At 38.9% G+C, this 15,919-nt stretch overlaps 2 protein-coding genes across 2 annotated transcripts; one reads left to right on the top strand and one right to left on the bottom strand.

Annotated features, from left to right (window-relative positions):
- Positions 1-533: 533 nt before the first annotated feature.
- LOC148427084 (cell adhesion molecule CEACAM5) lies at positions 534-9,585 on the top strand. The gene is made up of 17 exons (XM_088408721.1): positions 534-660; positions 729-767; positions 1,706-1,768; positions 1,867-1,938; positions 3,188-3,466; positions 3,996-4,268; positions 4,356-4,643; positions 5,011-5,274; positions 5,873-6,163; positions 7,073-7,348; positions 7,425-7,539; positions 8,315-8,472; positions 8,554-8,655; positions 8,899-8,967; positions 9,103-9,162; positions 9,235-9,297; positions 9,379-9,585. Exons 1-17 carry the CDS (start codon positions 630-632, stop codon positions 9,444-9,446), a joined length of 2,511 nt encoding a protein of 836 aa, XP_088264847.1. The 5' UTR covers positions 534-629; the 3' UTR covers positions 9,447-9,585.
- apobec2b (apolipoprotein B mRNA editing enzyme catalytic subunit 2b) lies at positions 9,584-13,733 on the bottom strand. The gene is made up of 4 exons (XM_088408723.1): positions 13,413-13,733; positions 11,690-11,870; positions 10,486-10,835; positions 9,584-10,400 (listed from the first exon to the last, which is right to left on the bottom strand). The coding sequence occupies exons 1-3, from the start codon at positions 13,682-13,684 to the stop codon at positions 10,488-10,490; spliced, it is 801 nt and encodes a 266-aa protein (XP_088264849.1). The 5' UTR covers positions 13,685-13,733; the 3' UTR covers positions 9,584-10,400; positions 10,486-10,487.
- Between the last annotated feature and the right edge of the window lie 2,186 nt (positions 13,734-15,919).

Genomic DNA, 15,919 nt, shown 5'->3' with positions numbered 1-15,919 from the left:
ATACTAATAATTTTTCAGAGATTTAATTATTTAGATTCTTCTAGTAGGATGACAGAAGTTTAATATACCACACACAACACACACACTCACAAATATATATATATATATATATATATATATATATATATATATATATATATATATATATATATATATATATATATATATATATATATATATATATATATATATATATATATATATATATATATATATATATATATATATATATATATTACAGATTGCAGCAGGACATTATCACTTAATTTTAGTAAGTATTGAAACTCTCTTTACACCTTGTGCAAAAAAATTAACTACAAGTGCAACAAGTCTTTTAGTGTTTGATTTTATTCTTGTGTTATTGCTAGTAGTAAAATTCCAATCTTGCAATATTTTGAAGTGGGTCATTTTTTTTTTCAATATTCTCATAGGCCAGAGTTGGTAATTCATGCTGAGAAGCTGTCATGTGAACATGCTTGACTAACTCATTTCCTGGAGAAGAGCTTGAAAAAGCAGATGTGGCCAATGGAGGAAAGCTGCTGCTCACACACCCGTTCAGCGGGTTTCCTTTATTGAGCTTCGCCACACAGTTAGTGCATCACTCGACTGCATGTGCCACTCAATGGACAATGGGGCTCATCCTGATCTTTGCCATCATGTGTAAGTCTGAGAGCATCCACCTGTTAAGAGACATGTTCAGGGATGTTCATCTCCATTTCCTTTCACAGATTTGACTCCTCTTTCTGTGGCTCAGGTCGATGAAGATGGTGAGAAAATTTACGTTTTAAAACACGTGTACCACACTTGACATAGCTACAGTTGGGTTTGTTTTTGTTGCCAACTTTACAGCTTCATATAATTCATATGATTCATGCTTCCTAATGATAGTTAAAACACAGAAGCAAATGAAAACAATGTTGAGGAAGTCAAACAGAAGAAACATGAAGTACTTTGTTCTCGTGTGAGTGACACTTCCTGAGGAAATTTTAGATCACGTTTTTGCACTGGGTTTCTTGTCTCTATTTCATTATTTTGACATATTTCCATGTTACCTGTTATTATTCATTTTCCTGCATAATTCAGTGGGACTAAATCTTAAACAGCAGTATGTGGTTCTGTTGAGCTGCATTTTGATGTTGTGTTCCTCTTCAACTGAGTCAACGCCTATCAGTGTTAAATACCTCAACTGGTATTTAAATGCAGCAGGCTACATATTTCTACGTAATTTCTACATATTTCTACATATTGCTACGATATTTCCATTTTTTCCCATTGAGTCGAGCTTTTTGACACTCTTGGTCAAGCAGGCTAAAAATTGGAACAAAAAGAACAGATTGTCTTCATATGTGAGTCAGCCTTACCTGACTTACTTTTTCAGTACTGTATTTTTCTGATTATAAAGTGCCCTTAAAATTTTTATTTAAATTTTAATGTGCCTCATCATCTTTGCAATTCAGCAGTTTTAATTCAAATTCCTATATATGTTCATGTTCACCATATTGCCAAAAAAAAAAAAAAAAGCCAAATGGGCCACATATGGCCGCAGTTTGCTCATGCCAGTAATTTGGTGTCGTATTGTCAGGAAAATACGATACATCATTCAGCTGCAATATGCTCTATCCAAACTAAGGATAACCATCTTAGTCTTGTTAATGTGCCGAAACTGAAAAAAATGACATTTGTGTTGTCTTCTCCCAATGACCAGCCACCATGTGGATGGACTTTGTCCCGACCAGTGCCTCACCAACTGAGAACAGTATGATCCATGGTGAGGAAAGGACTAATGACAAAAAAGGCACACAGTTGATTAATTGATGAAAATTGTATTTTTCCATAACTACTTCAAGATATTCAAAACATTTACAGGTGCAGTCACCCCCATGTTCAGCGAAACTCTGCCAACCAGTGAAGCGTCAACTGAGACACAAACTGTTTATGGTGAGCTTGATATGCTAATGCAGTTGATAGAGCAATTAGGGGTGTCAGAATAATAGATTAAATGAGATCAATTCATTTGGCTTATTTTAAATCTTACGTTTTTTTAATCGCGTTAATTTCATTTTTAATCCCTTGAAAATTAAAAGTGCTGTTTATCCATCAAGAATTTTGTGCTTGAGTAGTTGGGGATTGGAAAACAAATGTTAATCACAGCAGATACTGATTGGCTGTCATTCGGTTTGCCATAACCTGATAGGCTCCTCTTGTGGGTAGGAGAGTATAAGGAAGACATGAAAATAAAAAAGCATGTGAGAGCTGTCGGTCTGATGAATTATAAATTTACCACCGGAACCCTTGGTAAAAGAAGAGTGGGATGCATTCTTTGTAAGAATGAGTTTGCTTACCACGAGTTCAGCCAACCACATCAATGCGAAGCACCCAGATGTGACTGCAGTCGCAGCTAATGATAGCAACACATTAGTTTAATGTTTATTTCTTCTCATTTTTGGGGGATTGACAAAAGAAAACAACACTATTTCTCTCCAGGTTGCAGTCAGCACTATGGACTAGTCTTGATTGTAGCCAAAAGAAAATTACCGAGCTCCTTATGTAAAAGTATGTTGAAGAAAATAAAAGACAGGAGCTAATATTTTGCTCTTGTATGTCAGTCTTTTGGTCGGCCACCAAAAGATGATTGTGTGGTTTTTTTCAAAAGTCTTTACATGAGATTAAAAAATTACATCAAGTATAGACCTAATTGACTGTTGTCTTAAATGTTTCGTTTTCAACATTACTCATAAGAATGTTCATCAATAAATGTAAAGTTAACACGAGGAAAGTTCTTCTTCATGTACAGTAATCCTTCACACTGTTGCAAGGATGTTTAAGAGCACGACAATATTACAGTGAACAAATCCCGTTTTAGCCAATGTGGCTATCTTAGATTATGAAATGAACTCACAGCCAATGTTTTCTATTGGTGTAAAACAGCAGAATTGACCAGGATTGGCATTCTGTGATAAAACTTGGTTGAGCAGACATATTGTATTTCCTGATTTCAATCTTTTCTTGAGTCAAATTGACAGTGTCCAACTAAACCTTTCTGTCTCTCGCTCTCTGATGGATTTACACCCCAAATCATCGGGATGCAGAACAAAAATTGTTACAAATTGTACAAACGGACCACAGTCCTTGGATCCGAGGGTTGCGATTTCTAACGTCAACCGCATGTGCTTCCACACACTTGTAGAGCCTCCAGTGCCGTCATTGCACCTGCGGTCCTCTTGGCGGGACGTCTTCCCCTTTGAGAGCGCAGAGTTTGTATGTAGTGTCAATGACAGCTCCAACTGGACTTTCACTTGGTACAGAAATGGACAGCCCTTGCATGATGAAGCCAAAATTGTCCAAAGTTCATCCCAACAAGCGGAACTAACCATCTCTGGAAAGTCTGGAAGGTATTCCTGCAGCGCTCATCACAGCATAAAGGGCGAGACCAGCAAAAGTGATCCAATCGAACTGAAGGTTTTTGGTATGTTTCATTGCTCTCTAGCCTTCTCTGTTTTGAAAAGTATTTAATTGTTCTCTTGTCTTGATTGATTGATTGGATGAATGAATGAATGAATGAATGAATGAATGAATGAATGAACCACAAAATAAAACAAATTGGGTAAAATTTTCGATACACAATTTAGTACATTAATTGTGCCATTTTAAATTCAGTAAATATCTGAATTTTTAACTGTTTAGTTTGACAGAAAAACTGGTTAGTTTGTTCTATAATTGGAAAGGTTAATAATTCAGAGATTTTTGGGGTTTAAAAATCGACTCAGTGTTTGTAATGAAGTTTAATAATGAACAAAATAATATAATATATGATTGTTCATCTTTGTTCTTAACAGGATATCTATAGTTTTAGATAAGATTGTGTATTTTAATACTTTCGATAAGTGATTCTGAGCATCAATTTTCATCAATTATAGTCCGAGAAATTTTGAGTCATTTAAGGCATTAACAGTCATTTTGATTGATGTTTAATTTGTCTGTTTTTTACCGTACAGCAAAGAAGCCACAGCCAATGTTGGTGCTTCACCCGAAATTGCAGAAAATGTTCCCTGGAGAATCCGTCACCTTCCATTGCATCATGAACATGTCCTTGGGATGGGACTATCTGTGGTATCATAATGACACGGAAATCCAAGGATCTCATAATAATAGTTATAGAATCATTTCTTTGGCGCTGTCCGACAGTGGACGATACCACTGCAAAGCCAAGAGGGGACAAATTACTTTCTACACGGAGCCGAGTGAAACATCAACGCTGCAGGTGTCTGGTAAGCATGACACGCAACTTCATGACTTAGCCAATACATGCAGTTTTTCTTTCTTCTGGGTTCTGACTGACTCTTGTCGAAATTCAGAACCACCCACACCAACAATGGAGTTGCGGACCTCCTGGTTAGATGTGTTCCAAATGGAAAATGTGGGGCTGACCTGTGACGTGGGCAGCCCTAACTGGACATTCACTTGGCACAGAAACGGAATGGAGATCCAAGAGGACTCGACAATGGTTCTGAGCTTAGGGGGATCACTCCTGAACATCACCTCGGTTTCTCAAGCTCACCAGGGGAGATATTCCTGCAAAGCGCACCTTAAGTCCAGAAATGTTAGCTCTGCTTTCAGCAACAACAAAACCATTACAGTTTATGGTAAATGGCATTTTTGCGCCGTACTTTTGCCTACATCTGAACGTGTTTAAAAAAGTTCAAACTTTCAAACATATTTGCAAGCATATTCAAATGATTACAAATCAAAATTGCGTACGCCACATTGGCAGCTTCCATACATTTCAGCTTTAGTTTGTTAGTTTTTGTCCATTCCCACATATAAATAAGAAAGAAGTAACATACTGGTCTTAAACAGTTACAGGATAGCAGCTTTGAAGAAGCTGATTGCTATGCTGATTATACTGAAGGTTATAGATCTTCAAAATTACCCTCTCTTTTAATAACTATGTCCATTTTTATTAATATCAATAAACCTAACGTATAAGTCCACTTTTTGTCTTTGCTTCAGAAAATATCCCCAAACCGTCACTGAGCAAGGACCCTGTTTTGACCCCGATGTATGTTGGAGAAAATGTTACATTCACCTGCAAAGTTGATGTGGGGTCTGATTGGGTGTACCACTGGTTCAAAGAATGGAAGGAGCTTGCGGCCACAGTAAATAAGCTCGAAATCCACCTCAGACCTCATAACGGAGGGACCTATTGGTGCAAGGCCACCAGAGGCCAAACAACATCGACGGACGTCAGCAATACAATGACTCAAGATGTTTACGGTGAGTTCAATTCAATCAGCTGTAAAGTCTGTCGTCAAACAGCAATTTGTGTGCACCTTGCTTCCTTTACAAGCCATTTTTATTGTGTTGAAACAGGATGTGGTACCGTGCAGGGAGGGGACGGAAATGAATACATTTAGCAGTAAACTAGGCCGGGTGGCGGTGTCTTGATTCATTTTTCAACTTAGTCAACTTTTCTCTGCATTTTAGATTTTCAAATAAGGTCACAACTATAGAGATTGAATCAAAATTGAGGGAACTACTAAGTAGCCTGCTTGCTAGCTAGTGATAGCTAGCTAGCTACTACCTGTACAGTAGATAGATGGATGGATGGATGGATGATGGATAGATAGATAGATGGATGGATGGATGGATGGATGGATGGAAGAATGGATGGATGGATGGATAGATAGATAGATAGATAGATAGATAGATAGATAGATAGATAGATAGATAGATAGATAGATAGATAGATAGATAGATAGATAGATAGATAGATAGATAGATAGATAGATAGATAGATAGATAGATAGATAGATAGATAGATAGATAGATAGATAGATAGATGGCTAATCGAATAGTACTTGTGTCATTTCAGAAATTCCTCTCCCGTCTTTGACACGAAACACTCTGTGGGCTGACGTGTTCCCTACTGAAAAAGTGACTTTTAGCTGCGCAATGTCCGAGAGTTCTGGTTGGACGTACACATGGCGCAGAGACAATCAGGTGATCACCAGTGATGACACGGTGTCTTTTGGGCTGAATGGAGCTACACTGTCCATCGACTCTGCTTTGGACTCGCACCAAGGACAATACAGCTGCTCAGGCACGCTCAAGGGCAGGTCGGTTAGCAGCAACTTTACATCTGGATTGGACCTCTTTGTTTATGGTGAGTTCTCTTTTTTAAAATCATTCATACTTCATTCATTCATACTGGCCACAATCCATTCCTTTTGGTTGGTTGGGGAAGCTATTTAGCAAAATTCACTTTTCCAAGCATGTGACTTAAGAATGTGATTCCTAAGAAGATGCCAAAGGTGAGGATGATTAACTTAATGCATAAAATTGTAGAAAAACATCGTGTACTACGGTGCAGTATACAGTGAGCCCTCCTCCGTAATACGTAAAATACTTGATCGAGAAAAGGACAATTTAACTATCCCCAAGGTAAAACGAACCCATCCTGTTTGAAAAACATCATCTCACAATATACATCAACACAATAAACATGCCCAAGAAAGCAAGAGTCGTCGCTTTCTGTAGGCATGTAGAGCAGGATTACAGAAAATTGTCTTGCAAAAACCAGACAGGGCTTAAAGTCTTTCACGTGTGCTGGCATCTACTGGTCTACATTGGATTTATGCAAAATAAAGAATTATACAGTAACCATATAACCCAAACCCGGAACCTGTGTTGAATGGACCTTTGCTTTATACTACACTAGATTTGTGGGGGTCAATAAAGCCTATGGGTGTGAAATTAATTTTAAAACTGCGAAAGTTAAGTAGGAACTCGACAGTACCTTCTTTTTTTTCCATGTCAATGTATTATTATGCAATTATACTCTGTAGTTTTGCACAAAAGTCCTGTGGAGTTGTGTTTTCCTAATTTTAATACAAGTACATTTTTGGTGGCTAGAACTGATGAATTGCATCTAATTGCATCTCAATGTGGAAAGTTGAATTGTGATTATGAGTGATTTAAGAAATGATCAGCAATTCAATTCAATTTGTAAGTTAAGTTACGCTTGTATTTAGAAAACTGTGAACAATGCCTTTAATAATTGCTTTCTCTTTAGAAAAAACGCCCATCGCTAAACTGGTGCAGGACCCTGAATACATGATCATGCACACCGACGACTCTGTCTCGTATAGCTGTCACATCAACCAGTCCTTCGGTTGGGATTACTTGTGGTACAAAAATAACAATAAGCTCACAGTATCTGGAAAGAATTACACAATACGCTCCCTGGTGATATCAAACTCTGGATCATATACATGTCAAGCAATCAGAGGTAGATCTACTAGTATCTTGAAATCGGAACAAAGTCCGGTTTCAAGGCTCCAAGTTGAAGGTGTGTATGCCCATCTCCACTGTAATAGGTATGTGTCTGATTGGTAACATTTATTTGCAATATTTAATTTTTGCAGAACGACCATCAGCAAATATAATCGTCTTAACGGGGTGGTCTGAGGTTTTTTCCACTGACAGTCTGGTGCTTAAGTGTGAAGTGAAAGATAACCAGGGCAAGTGGAACTATACATGGTAAGAACATATTAGCCCACTTACATTTGTGCTGTTTACAAAAAAAAAATGCAAATATATGCCTACACAATCATATAACATTCAATGTTTGTTTAGAGAAAATAAGACAAATATATATATTTTTTTTACCCTCCACCTCAAGTAGCGTTGGTTCTGTTCAAGGTTTCCTTAGTTGGGAATTTTCTTCTTTCAACCTCTACTGTGCCTAATTTATACAACACTCATACTGGATGCGATTAGATTGTGCAGGTGGATCTGTTGAAATTCATATTATTATTTAAGTTTTGCAACACGTACATGTCATTTCTAGAATGATGCCAACTATACTTTGATTAAAAAGTACATTTTATTGACAGATTTTGTGCGTTTTCGAACCCACGGAAACTTGAGGCATCGCAAGTTTAGTTGATCGATCCACCGCCAGGGCTACCGGAAGTGACGTTTATAATAGCTAAAGAGCCGGGTGCACCATAAAGATACTGCACCATTTGCAGTGCACTACATGGTATCCAGAAGCCTCAAATACTCACCAAAAGAGGGTGAAACGACCGCAAAATTCCTATTCACAAGACTTGTGTGACAACACAGCTCTGGAAAGAATGGAAAACTCAAGAGCATGTGATTCATATCTTGTAATGAAACTGTTATAATCCTATTATTTAATCATGACCTTATGCTTTGCAAAAAAGCATCGCGAGGTCTCAAGTCGAAAAAAAGTCCATCTTCACCCCCTGACCTTTTATGCGGTGTGACCCGTGTGAAACGTAACAAACAGGTTTATCGAAGGGCGGCAGATCATGAACTCGTCGTTGGAAAAATACACAGTGACACCCCAGAATGACCCTGCACAGAGCCAATACGTTTGCCAGGGAATTCGCAGTGGGCGACCTTCTTACTCCAAAAGCAGCAAGCCTCTCACAACCAGGAACTTGCGTAAGTTTTCAACTCCGTTTGAGTGATTAATGATTTTATACCAGCAAATACCGCTCACTTTCCCACTTTGATTACCTTTAGTATTAAAGAGACGCGTGCTTCTTTCCATCTCTGGCTGTATCCTCTTTGGCATTGTTGCTGTTTTCTTCGGCTGCATTGTTCTCAGAGTCATCAGAAAAAAAGGTGTGGTATACATTTGGGATTCAGGGGTTCTAAAACTATTTGGTTCCAAGAACACCTAGGGGATCCCCTCATAATATGAAGACCTATTATGTACTATTTTTTTTAATGGTACAACATTATAATGTTTTTGGTGACCCCTACCCTACCTCCCATGACCCCCAGTTTGAGAAGCTCTGATTTCTGACAATGAAACATAAGTCTGTGTGGTCGCATGCTGACAAGGTGTCTTTTTGAATTGTGCAGAAGACTATGAGGATGGGCCCGAGGAGGGCGAGCTTTTCCTCACCATGGCTCAGCTCAAAGACCGTGACGGTATGGAGACACGGACCGCTTGTCTATTTCCTCAAATTGGATGACTTGTTTGAAGCTATTCTAGAAAGTACATGCGCGGCTTGTCATAATCTAGGCGTTGCCACTCATGTTTAACTTCCTCTCGCTTGCCTGCAGACGCTCCCTGTCCGCTAGTTGATTACATCACAGATGCAGAACTAAGTGTTCCAGTGAAAGGTATACCAGGCAAATGAAAGAATGATGTTGGGTCACAAAGCATATTCCTCACTCTTCAAATTTGTCCTGTAGAAGGAGCCGACATTATTTGTGGCGACGCAACACCTTTACCGATAACCTCTCAGCATGAGCAGGGTAAGATAGTTTGTGGCGTATACTGCATAATCATTCATAATGGAGCTGTCCACCTACCTGACCGTCTCTTTATGTCTATAGTTGTGACAACAGTGAGCAGTGAAAGGCCTCCAGCTGAGGAAGCGCCTCTGGTTTCCTTTCAACACTGAGCTGACAAAAATGTCTGTTAAAGTATTTGACACCCTCGGAATTGTGGCGCTGCAAATGTGAAGTTCACATTTTTGACTGGAAAACCTGTTCAAACATATTTTGTTGGAACGTATTTGTAATACAGTACATCAAACCATTGCTTCAAATTTGTTCAAATGTATTCGCCAATATGTTCACATGTGTTGTGGGGTACAAGGTAAAAATAGTGTTTTTCTTTTGTTTTGTTTTTTCTCATAATGCTGTCCAATGGTATTGGAAAAATGATGATGCTTTCAGCATTTATCTTACAAAAATATTCAAGCCTATTTTCAAGTAGGTTTGAACATGTTCTCAAACGTACTTATAAGTACATTCAAAAGTTCTTGCAAATACATTTGGACCTATTAATTTGTTTGAATATACTTGCAAATAGGTTTCAAGGTACTTGTTAATCTAAATGCTAAAAGCAACTTTTTGTCTGCCATATTGCCACAGATTGTTTGACTTGAGCATCGTGGAATTTTTAGGAGAAAAAAAAGCCAAACAGGCATAATAGATAAAGCATAAAAATGACTGATAAACAAAGTTAACTTGCATTAACATCTTAGTATACTGCATATTGCAAGTAGCGCCACTAGGGGGCAGGAGCAAAAGGCATTGACCAGCCTTCCGTGAAGGAGGTGCAAAAATAGTAATAGTAGTTTTTAAAGAAAGGTGAGAGAGGAGGAGAGAGAATGAGGCGAAATTAGGGTTTGGTCTCCCTCTTTAGCATTTTTCTTTTAAAGTGTTTCCGGTTTTTGTTAGTTTGCCTCCTTTTTTGTAGACTTCTACCTGCTGTGGCAGCAGCTATGTGAAGATCAATAAAACGACAGTTAAAAAAAAAATCACTTGAAGTTAAACTTTCTGTCTTCCAATGAAATCACCCTCAAAAATGTTCACAATACTCCACAGGTGGAGAAATCATGTCCATGAACCTGCAACAGAAACAAACAAAAAAAGTTTTTTGTTGGGGGTGCAATTGAAAGAGTTCAAACCAATCAAATTGGTGTTTTGCCTTACTTCTATTGAAGGATTTCTGCCAGTTTCTCCACATAGTACTCGTAGTTCTCTTTGCAGTCTTCCCAGGGCGTGAATTCCTGGTCCTCCTTCTCCACGTAGGTGTCCCAAACGTGCTGGAAGTCAGTGGGTTTCATCATCCTCAGCTTGCAGCCGGCGTCGGCCAGGCCCTTGAGCGCCTGTGCCACGGCTGGCTCCTCGAACTCCAACAGGCGGGAGCAGAAAAGGCACAGGCGCAGCTTCTTGCGCTGCCGCAGGACGGCGGCCATCTTGGCCGCGCAGGCCACGCACGGGCTGGACGTCACGTACCATGTGACGTCATATTCCTGGGACGGGTTGCTGTCTGGGAGCACCTCGAAAAAGAAGATGAGGGGAAAAAGATATTGCAATTCTCGTACATCTCGTCCACTCGCGGTGTGATTTCTTTTTGTTTATTACTAAATTCCTGCCGTTTGTCTGAAATTGAGAAATGAACTGAATATTGGAGTAAATCCTTTGAGAATTGTACATATGAAAGACCAAACAGGCATGAAATTTGATTTGAAATCAAAATGAGCATGAAATTCAAAATCCTACTTTAGAACCTTAACCCAAGTTTGAAAACATACTTTGATACCCTAACCTTTGTCTAAAACCCTAAATTGAAACCCTATTTAAATCCTAACCTCATTTTCAAACTCTACTTTGAAACATTAAGGCTGACTGTTTCAAAGTAGATTGATTAAGCCATTGGAGACATTTTTGAAACCCTGCAATGAAACCCTCATTCACTCTCCTTTGAAAATCTACCTTTAAACATTATCCTAGTTTGAAACGCGAATATTTAACCTTAACACTCTCATTTGAAGCCATAACTCAAGTCAAGACCTCTTTAAAACCCAAACCACAGAATAAAATCCTACTTTTAAACCCTAGCCGTACAGAATTGTGAAACAATAACCAACCGTATTATGAAGCTTTAACCCTTGTTTGACTTTAAAACACTTACCAGGGTTTGAAACTCTGTTTTGCAAGCCTAACCTGGATTTGAAACCCTACTTTGAAGCACTGAGCCACTAACCCTCGAAAGAAATACTACATTGAAACTCTGTCCCGAGAGTTAACCCCTAAATTGAAGCTCTAACGTTTTTGAGACCTGATATTGAAACCCAAACATCAGTTTGACGTAAAAGGGACATTATGAACAGCTGAGGAGTGAGATTATTACTTGCTGAAAGAAAGCCTCTTCTGCATGAGCCGTGGCGTGTTCATCCTCCAGATAACCTTTCAGTGGCTCCGCACTGCCCCCTGGCGTGTCCACCCTGTAGCACAGCAGGGTCTTGTTTCTGCCTGACGAGTACTCCACATTCCTGAACTGAAACTTGAAGTAGAACGGACTCATCTGCTCTCTGACAGGAAGTAAAACACAGAAATTATTAAAAATTAATATAAATTAATGATCACGTTGCAAATTTTTGGAGCAAAGGCTGATAGACTGCTGATCAAATGGAGGGTTTGATACCTAGGTACAAGTGCTTCGAGCCTACACAAGTTATCCTAAAACAAAGTAAGCTCCTGACTTCAACTTCAAATGTAAAAATATATATATTGATGCCATTGATATTCAAAATGCACACAAAACGTTTCTCTTTTCTAAAATTTAGAAATGCCCGTAGTCTTTTAGCTAGCTAGCCTTGGCTCAATGTTTAAGCAATCAAAACAATGTGTGCTAGCTGTTTAGTTCACAAATTAGCGAATGATTACAGGGGGCAAAATACACCTTGCATACATGACTTTATAGATAAGATGAAGAATTTTTGAATGCATGAATCTTGTCTTTTTCGTGTTGGCACAAGCCACAACGGATATGGCACCTAGCATTAGCTCACTTTATTGCTCAAAATGATGAGTTCCCACAATTTTGTAAACATTGTGAACTGAGTAACAGAAAATGTAAAATGAATCAACAATAAGTGAAAAAAATACACCTTCCTTTCATTAGTTTTTTTTTTTTTTTTTTTTTAGATTAGCCTGAGAATTTTGGAAAGCCAGATGCTGGTGATTTTTTGGCTGGCACAAGATAACAGAATTGCTAGCGAGAATTGCCTCATCTTCTTAGACGTATTTCCAAAAATTTGTCAAATTAGAGAATGATAACTAGAGGGATGTGCTTTTAAAGATTTAGAATTTTTTCTACCAAAATCTCAGGGCTGAATTTTTTGAAGCTTGTTTTTCATTCTGACAAAAGACAACGGATTTGCTAGCTAGCGTTGGGTCAACTTTTATGCTATCAAAATGATGTACGTAGTCCCAGAAATTTGCTCGCAATGTGAACTGAATAGAAAAAAAAAAGAGCAAATTAGCTTAAGATAACAGTAAATGCATGTTTTATTCAGGCTTTACAAAATTAGATGGAGGTTTTGTGAATGTATTAGGCTTGTGGATCTCAGTCAAGAAAAACACAAAACACTAGCTAGGTACAGTAGCATTGGCTCAACTTTTCTGCTGTCAAAAACACAAATTTGCACAACTTTGCCAATGTTGTGGAGTACCACAAAACGAGGAACAAAAATGCCACCTTCTGTTTTTTCTTAGATTAGTCTGCAAATGATGTTTTCCAGCTACTTTACTAACAAGACTTTTTAAAAAGAAAAGTGTTTGTATGGTGTCAAGTCAAAAGTCGTTTTAAAGAAATTCTCCAAATAAATCATATACTCAAGTAATGTTGAGAGTTCTCAATAATTGACCTACTTAAGCATACTTCATTGCTTGCCACTACCACTTGGACTGCAGTGTATCTGTCTCGTCTGTTAATCTAGATCAATTTTAGGCAAATAAACATTTTAATTTAAACAGATTTATACATCTGTAACTTCCTAATGTACTGAGGATAGTTTACAAATACTGTATTTATGATGAGTATGCATGCAGACGACAAGCATGCGACCCACCCTGTGACAATCTCAAACGGCGGCAGTTCAATTGGCTCAAACTCGCCATTTCCGTCATTCTTCTTGACCTGCACACCGTCTGCCCCCGCAGCTTCCCCGTTCCTCTTGTCCTCATCCACAGCGCACGCCTCCGTGCCCGTCTCCGGCTTTTTGCCAACTTTGTCTAGCTTCTTTCCGCATTTGGCCTTTTCTTTCTCGTTCTCCTCACTGGCTTTGTTGTCCGCCTTCTTCTCCTTTCTCTTCACACTGACCCGGCTGGTTCTGTCGGCCATGATTTTGTAGGAGCAAGTGAGAGTGTTGCATGAAGAGAAAGAGGGGGAGAGAGAGCGGGTGCAAGTGGAGTGATAACCCGAGCGCTTCAACAGAAATAGAAGCTATTGTGATCCCGGTCATATCGTGTGTATGTCTGGCGAGGGCAAGCTCTGTGAACCCTCTCCCCCCTTCTCGGCCCCCGTTCAGGCCTTGGAAGCTGAAAGGGCAAGCGTTAACAAGACGGCAATTCAATATTGGAGGACAAAACTACAGGCAAACGTGAAGACGCTTCAGATGTCAGATTTTAGCAGGGTTTTGACAAGTATCAGCTAATCTAGTGCTTTGAAAATACATTTCAACCCCGTGATAGGATTAGTACTTTTTTTTTTTTTAATTAAGATCAAATTGATTGGATCATGAAGCAACATGTCACAAAATGTTGTTGTAGTGCAAAAGAGTGTATGCTTTCAAATTAAGGGCAAATTGATTGGAACATGAAGCAACTTGTCACAATATGTTGTTATAGTGCAAATGATTGTATGCTTTTTTTGGGGAGTTTTATAAATATGCACAATGTTATTAGAGGTGCAATTTTCCTGCAGAGGATGTGACAATCTATCTTTGGGACTTGTTAAATACAATATGTAAAGGGATATTTAATTCCAGAATTTACGAAATGCGTCTTTTTTTTTTTTTTAGTTGCTTCGGCGACACCAAGGCTGCCAACTACTTTTTTCGAGTAATGAATTTGAAAAGCCAACTTTAGTGGTTCTCGACCATTTTTTGCCGTGTCATTTTTATTTGATTTTTTTAATCTTTGGAATCACATTTGTAGCGATATTGCTGAGTGTATTTTAGTCAGCAATGAAAGAAGATAGATGATGTAACGTCATCTATTTTATTTCTGGCTCATCTAGCGGAAAATTGTGTCACTAATGAAAACTCTATTCCCTAGTGTTAAAGCTTGCTATCAAATCAACGCCATTTGCATGCATTTAGGAACGAACGGATGGTGCGGGTTTGAACGTCTTCCTGTTTTGAAAACATATTGTAATTTTTAGTATTTTTAATGCCTTTTGCTAGATGTATCAAGGTGAATGGCTCGAATCGGGTTGAAATTGACACCAGGGGTTTACACAAAAGATGCCCGACCAATCCTCACTGTCAGCGTTCAGCAACAGGCAGGTTATAAATAACTTAATGTGCCTGTTTGTGTGAGTGTGTACAAGGTTACCAAGGCTCTCTTAGTGCAGAAGCATCACTTTTGTTTTTGGCAACTGGACCGTTCCGCAGCACTAAGCCCCCGGCCTCCGAAATGGAGGAGTGCAGATAAACATGGGTTATAAATAGCAAAGGGAGAATGCGGCCTGCATGTGCCTGTGTACTGTACATTCAATCCATTAAATCAGGTTGTATCAATAAGGTGGCTGTAGCGGGGGATGGCAAGAATTGCTTTTCTTTCACGCATGGCTATCTGCACTGCAGATACCATCACTTGGCATGTGGCAAAGCCAGCAGGAGCGCTCAGTTACGATTTCCTCCCGTCCTGCGGCCTCGCTCTCAGCCAAGCCCATTCATTTGAGAGGCAATTACCAACAGGAGCTGTCTGCTCTCATGCGCTCCATCAGCTGTCACAGTCTGGTGGGTGGAAAAGGGACGGGGGGGTGGGGGTGGCGAGGGAGTTCAAGCTGCATAAACAATCCACAAAACACCGCTGGGCAGCAGTCAGACAAATCGTCTTGTTTGAAATGCATTCGAGATGGAAACTATAGAAGGGTGAGACACTTTGAACCCATGACAGCGTTCACTATGGAACCCTAATATGGAGGTACACACCCCTAATATGGTGGTACATACCTAACCCAGGCGTCAGTAACCTTTAACATTTAAAGAGCCATTTTAACTGGGTTTAGGTTTTCAAAAAGAATGATATATAGTTTTGATTATTATTTCTGAAAAAAGGACCATGTATACTAAGGAAGACCCTAACTTGTTTGAACAAATAACACTAATTACAATCTTACTTAGAAACCCTTTTTTGAAGCTAGGTAAAGTTTCAAACCCTAATTTGAAAACACAATACACACACACACCCATTTGAAAGCCTACTATGAAACCCTAACTCCAGAGTAAAACCCTACTTTGAAATGCAAAACCTTAGATTGAAAATCCTATGTTGAAATTGTTTCCCTAGTTGAAATTCCTATTTTGAAACCCTAACCGAAGCTCCGTTTTAAGCCGTAACCCTAGTTGGA

This window comes from Hippichthys cyanospilos, chromosome 2 (assembly GCF_059441005.1).
Source record: "Hippichthys cyanospilos isolate Australia breed blue-spotted pipefish chromosome 2, RoL_Hcya_1.0, whole genome shotgun sequence".
Classification (NCBI taxonomy): domain Eukaryota; kingdom Metazoa; phylum Chordata; class Actinopteri; order Syngnathiformes; family Syngnathidae; genus Hippichthys; species Hippichthys cyanospilos.
This window is presented reverse-complemented; position numbering and strand designations above follow the sequence as displayed.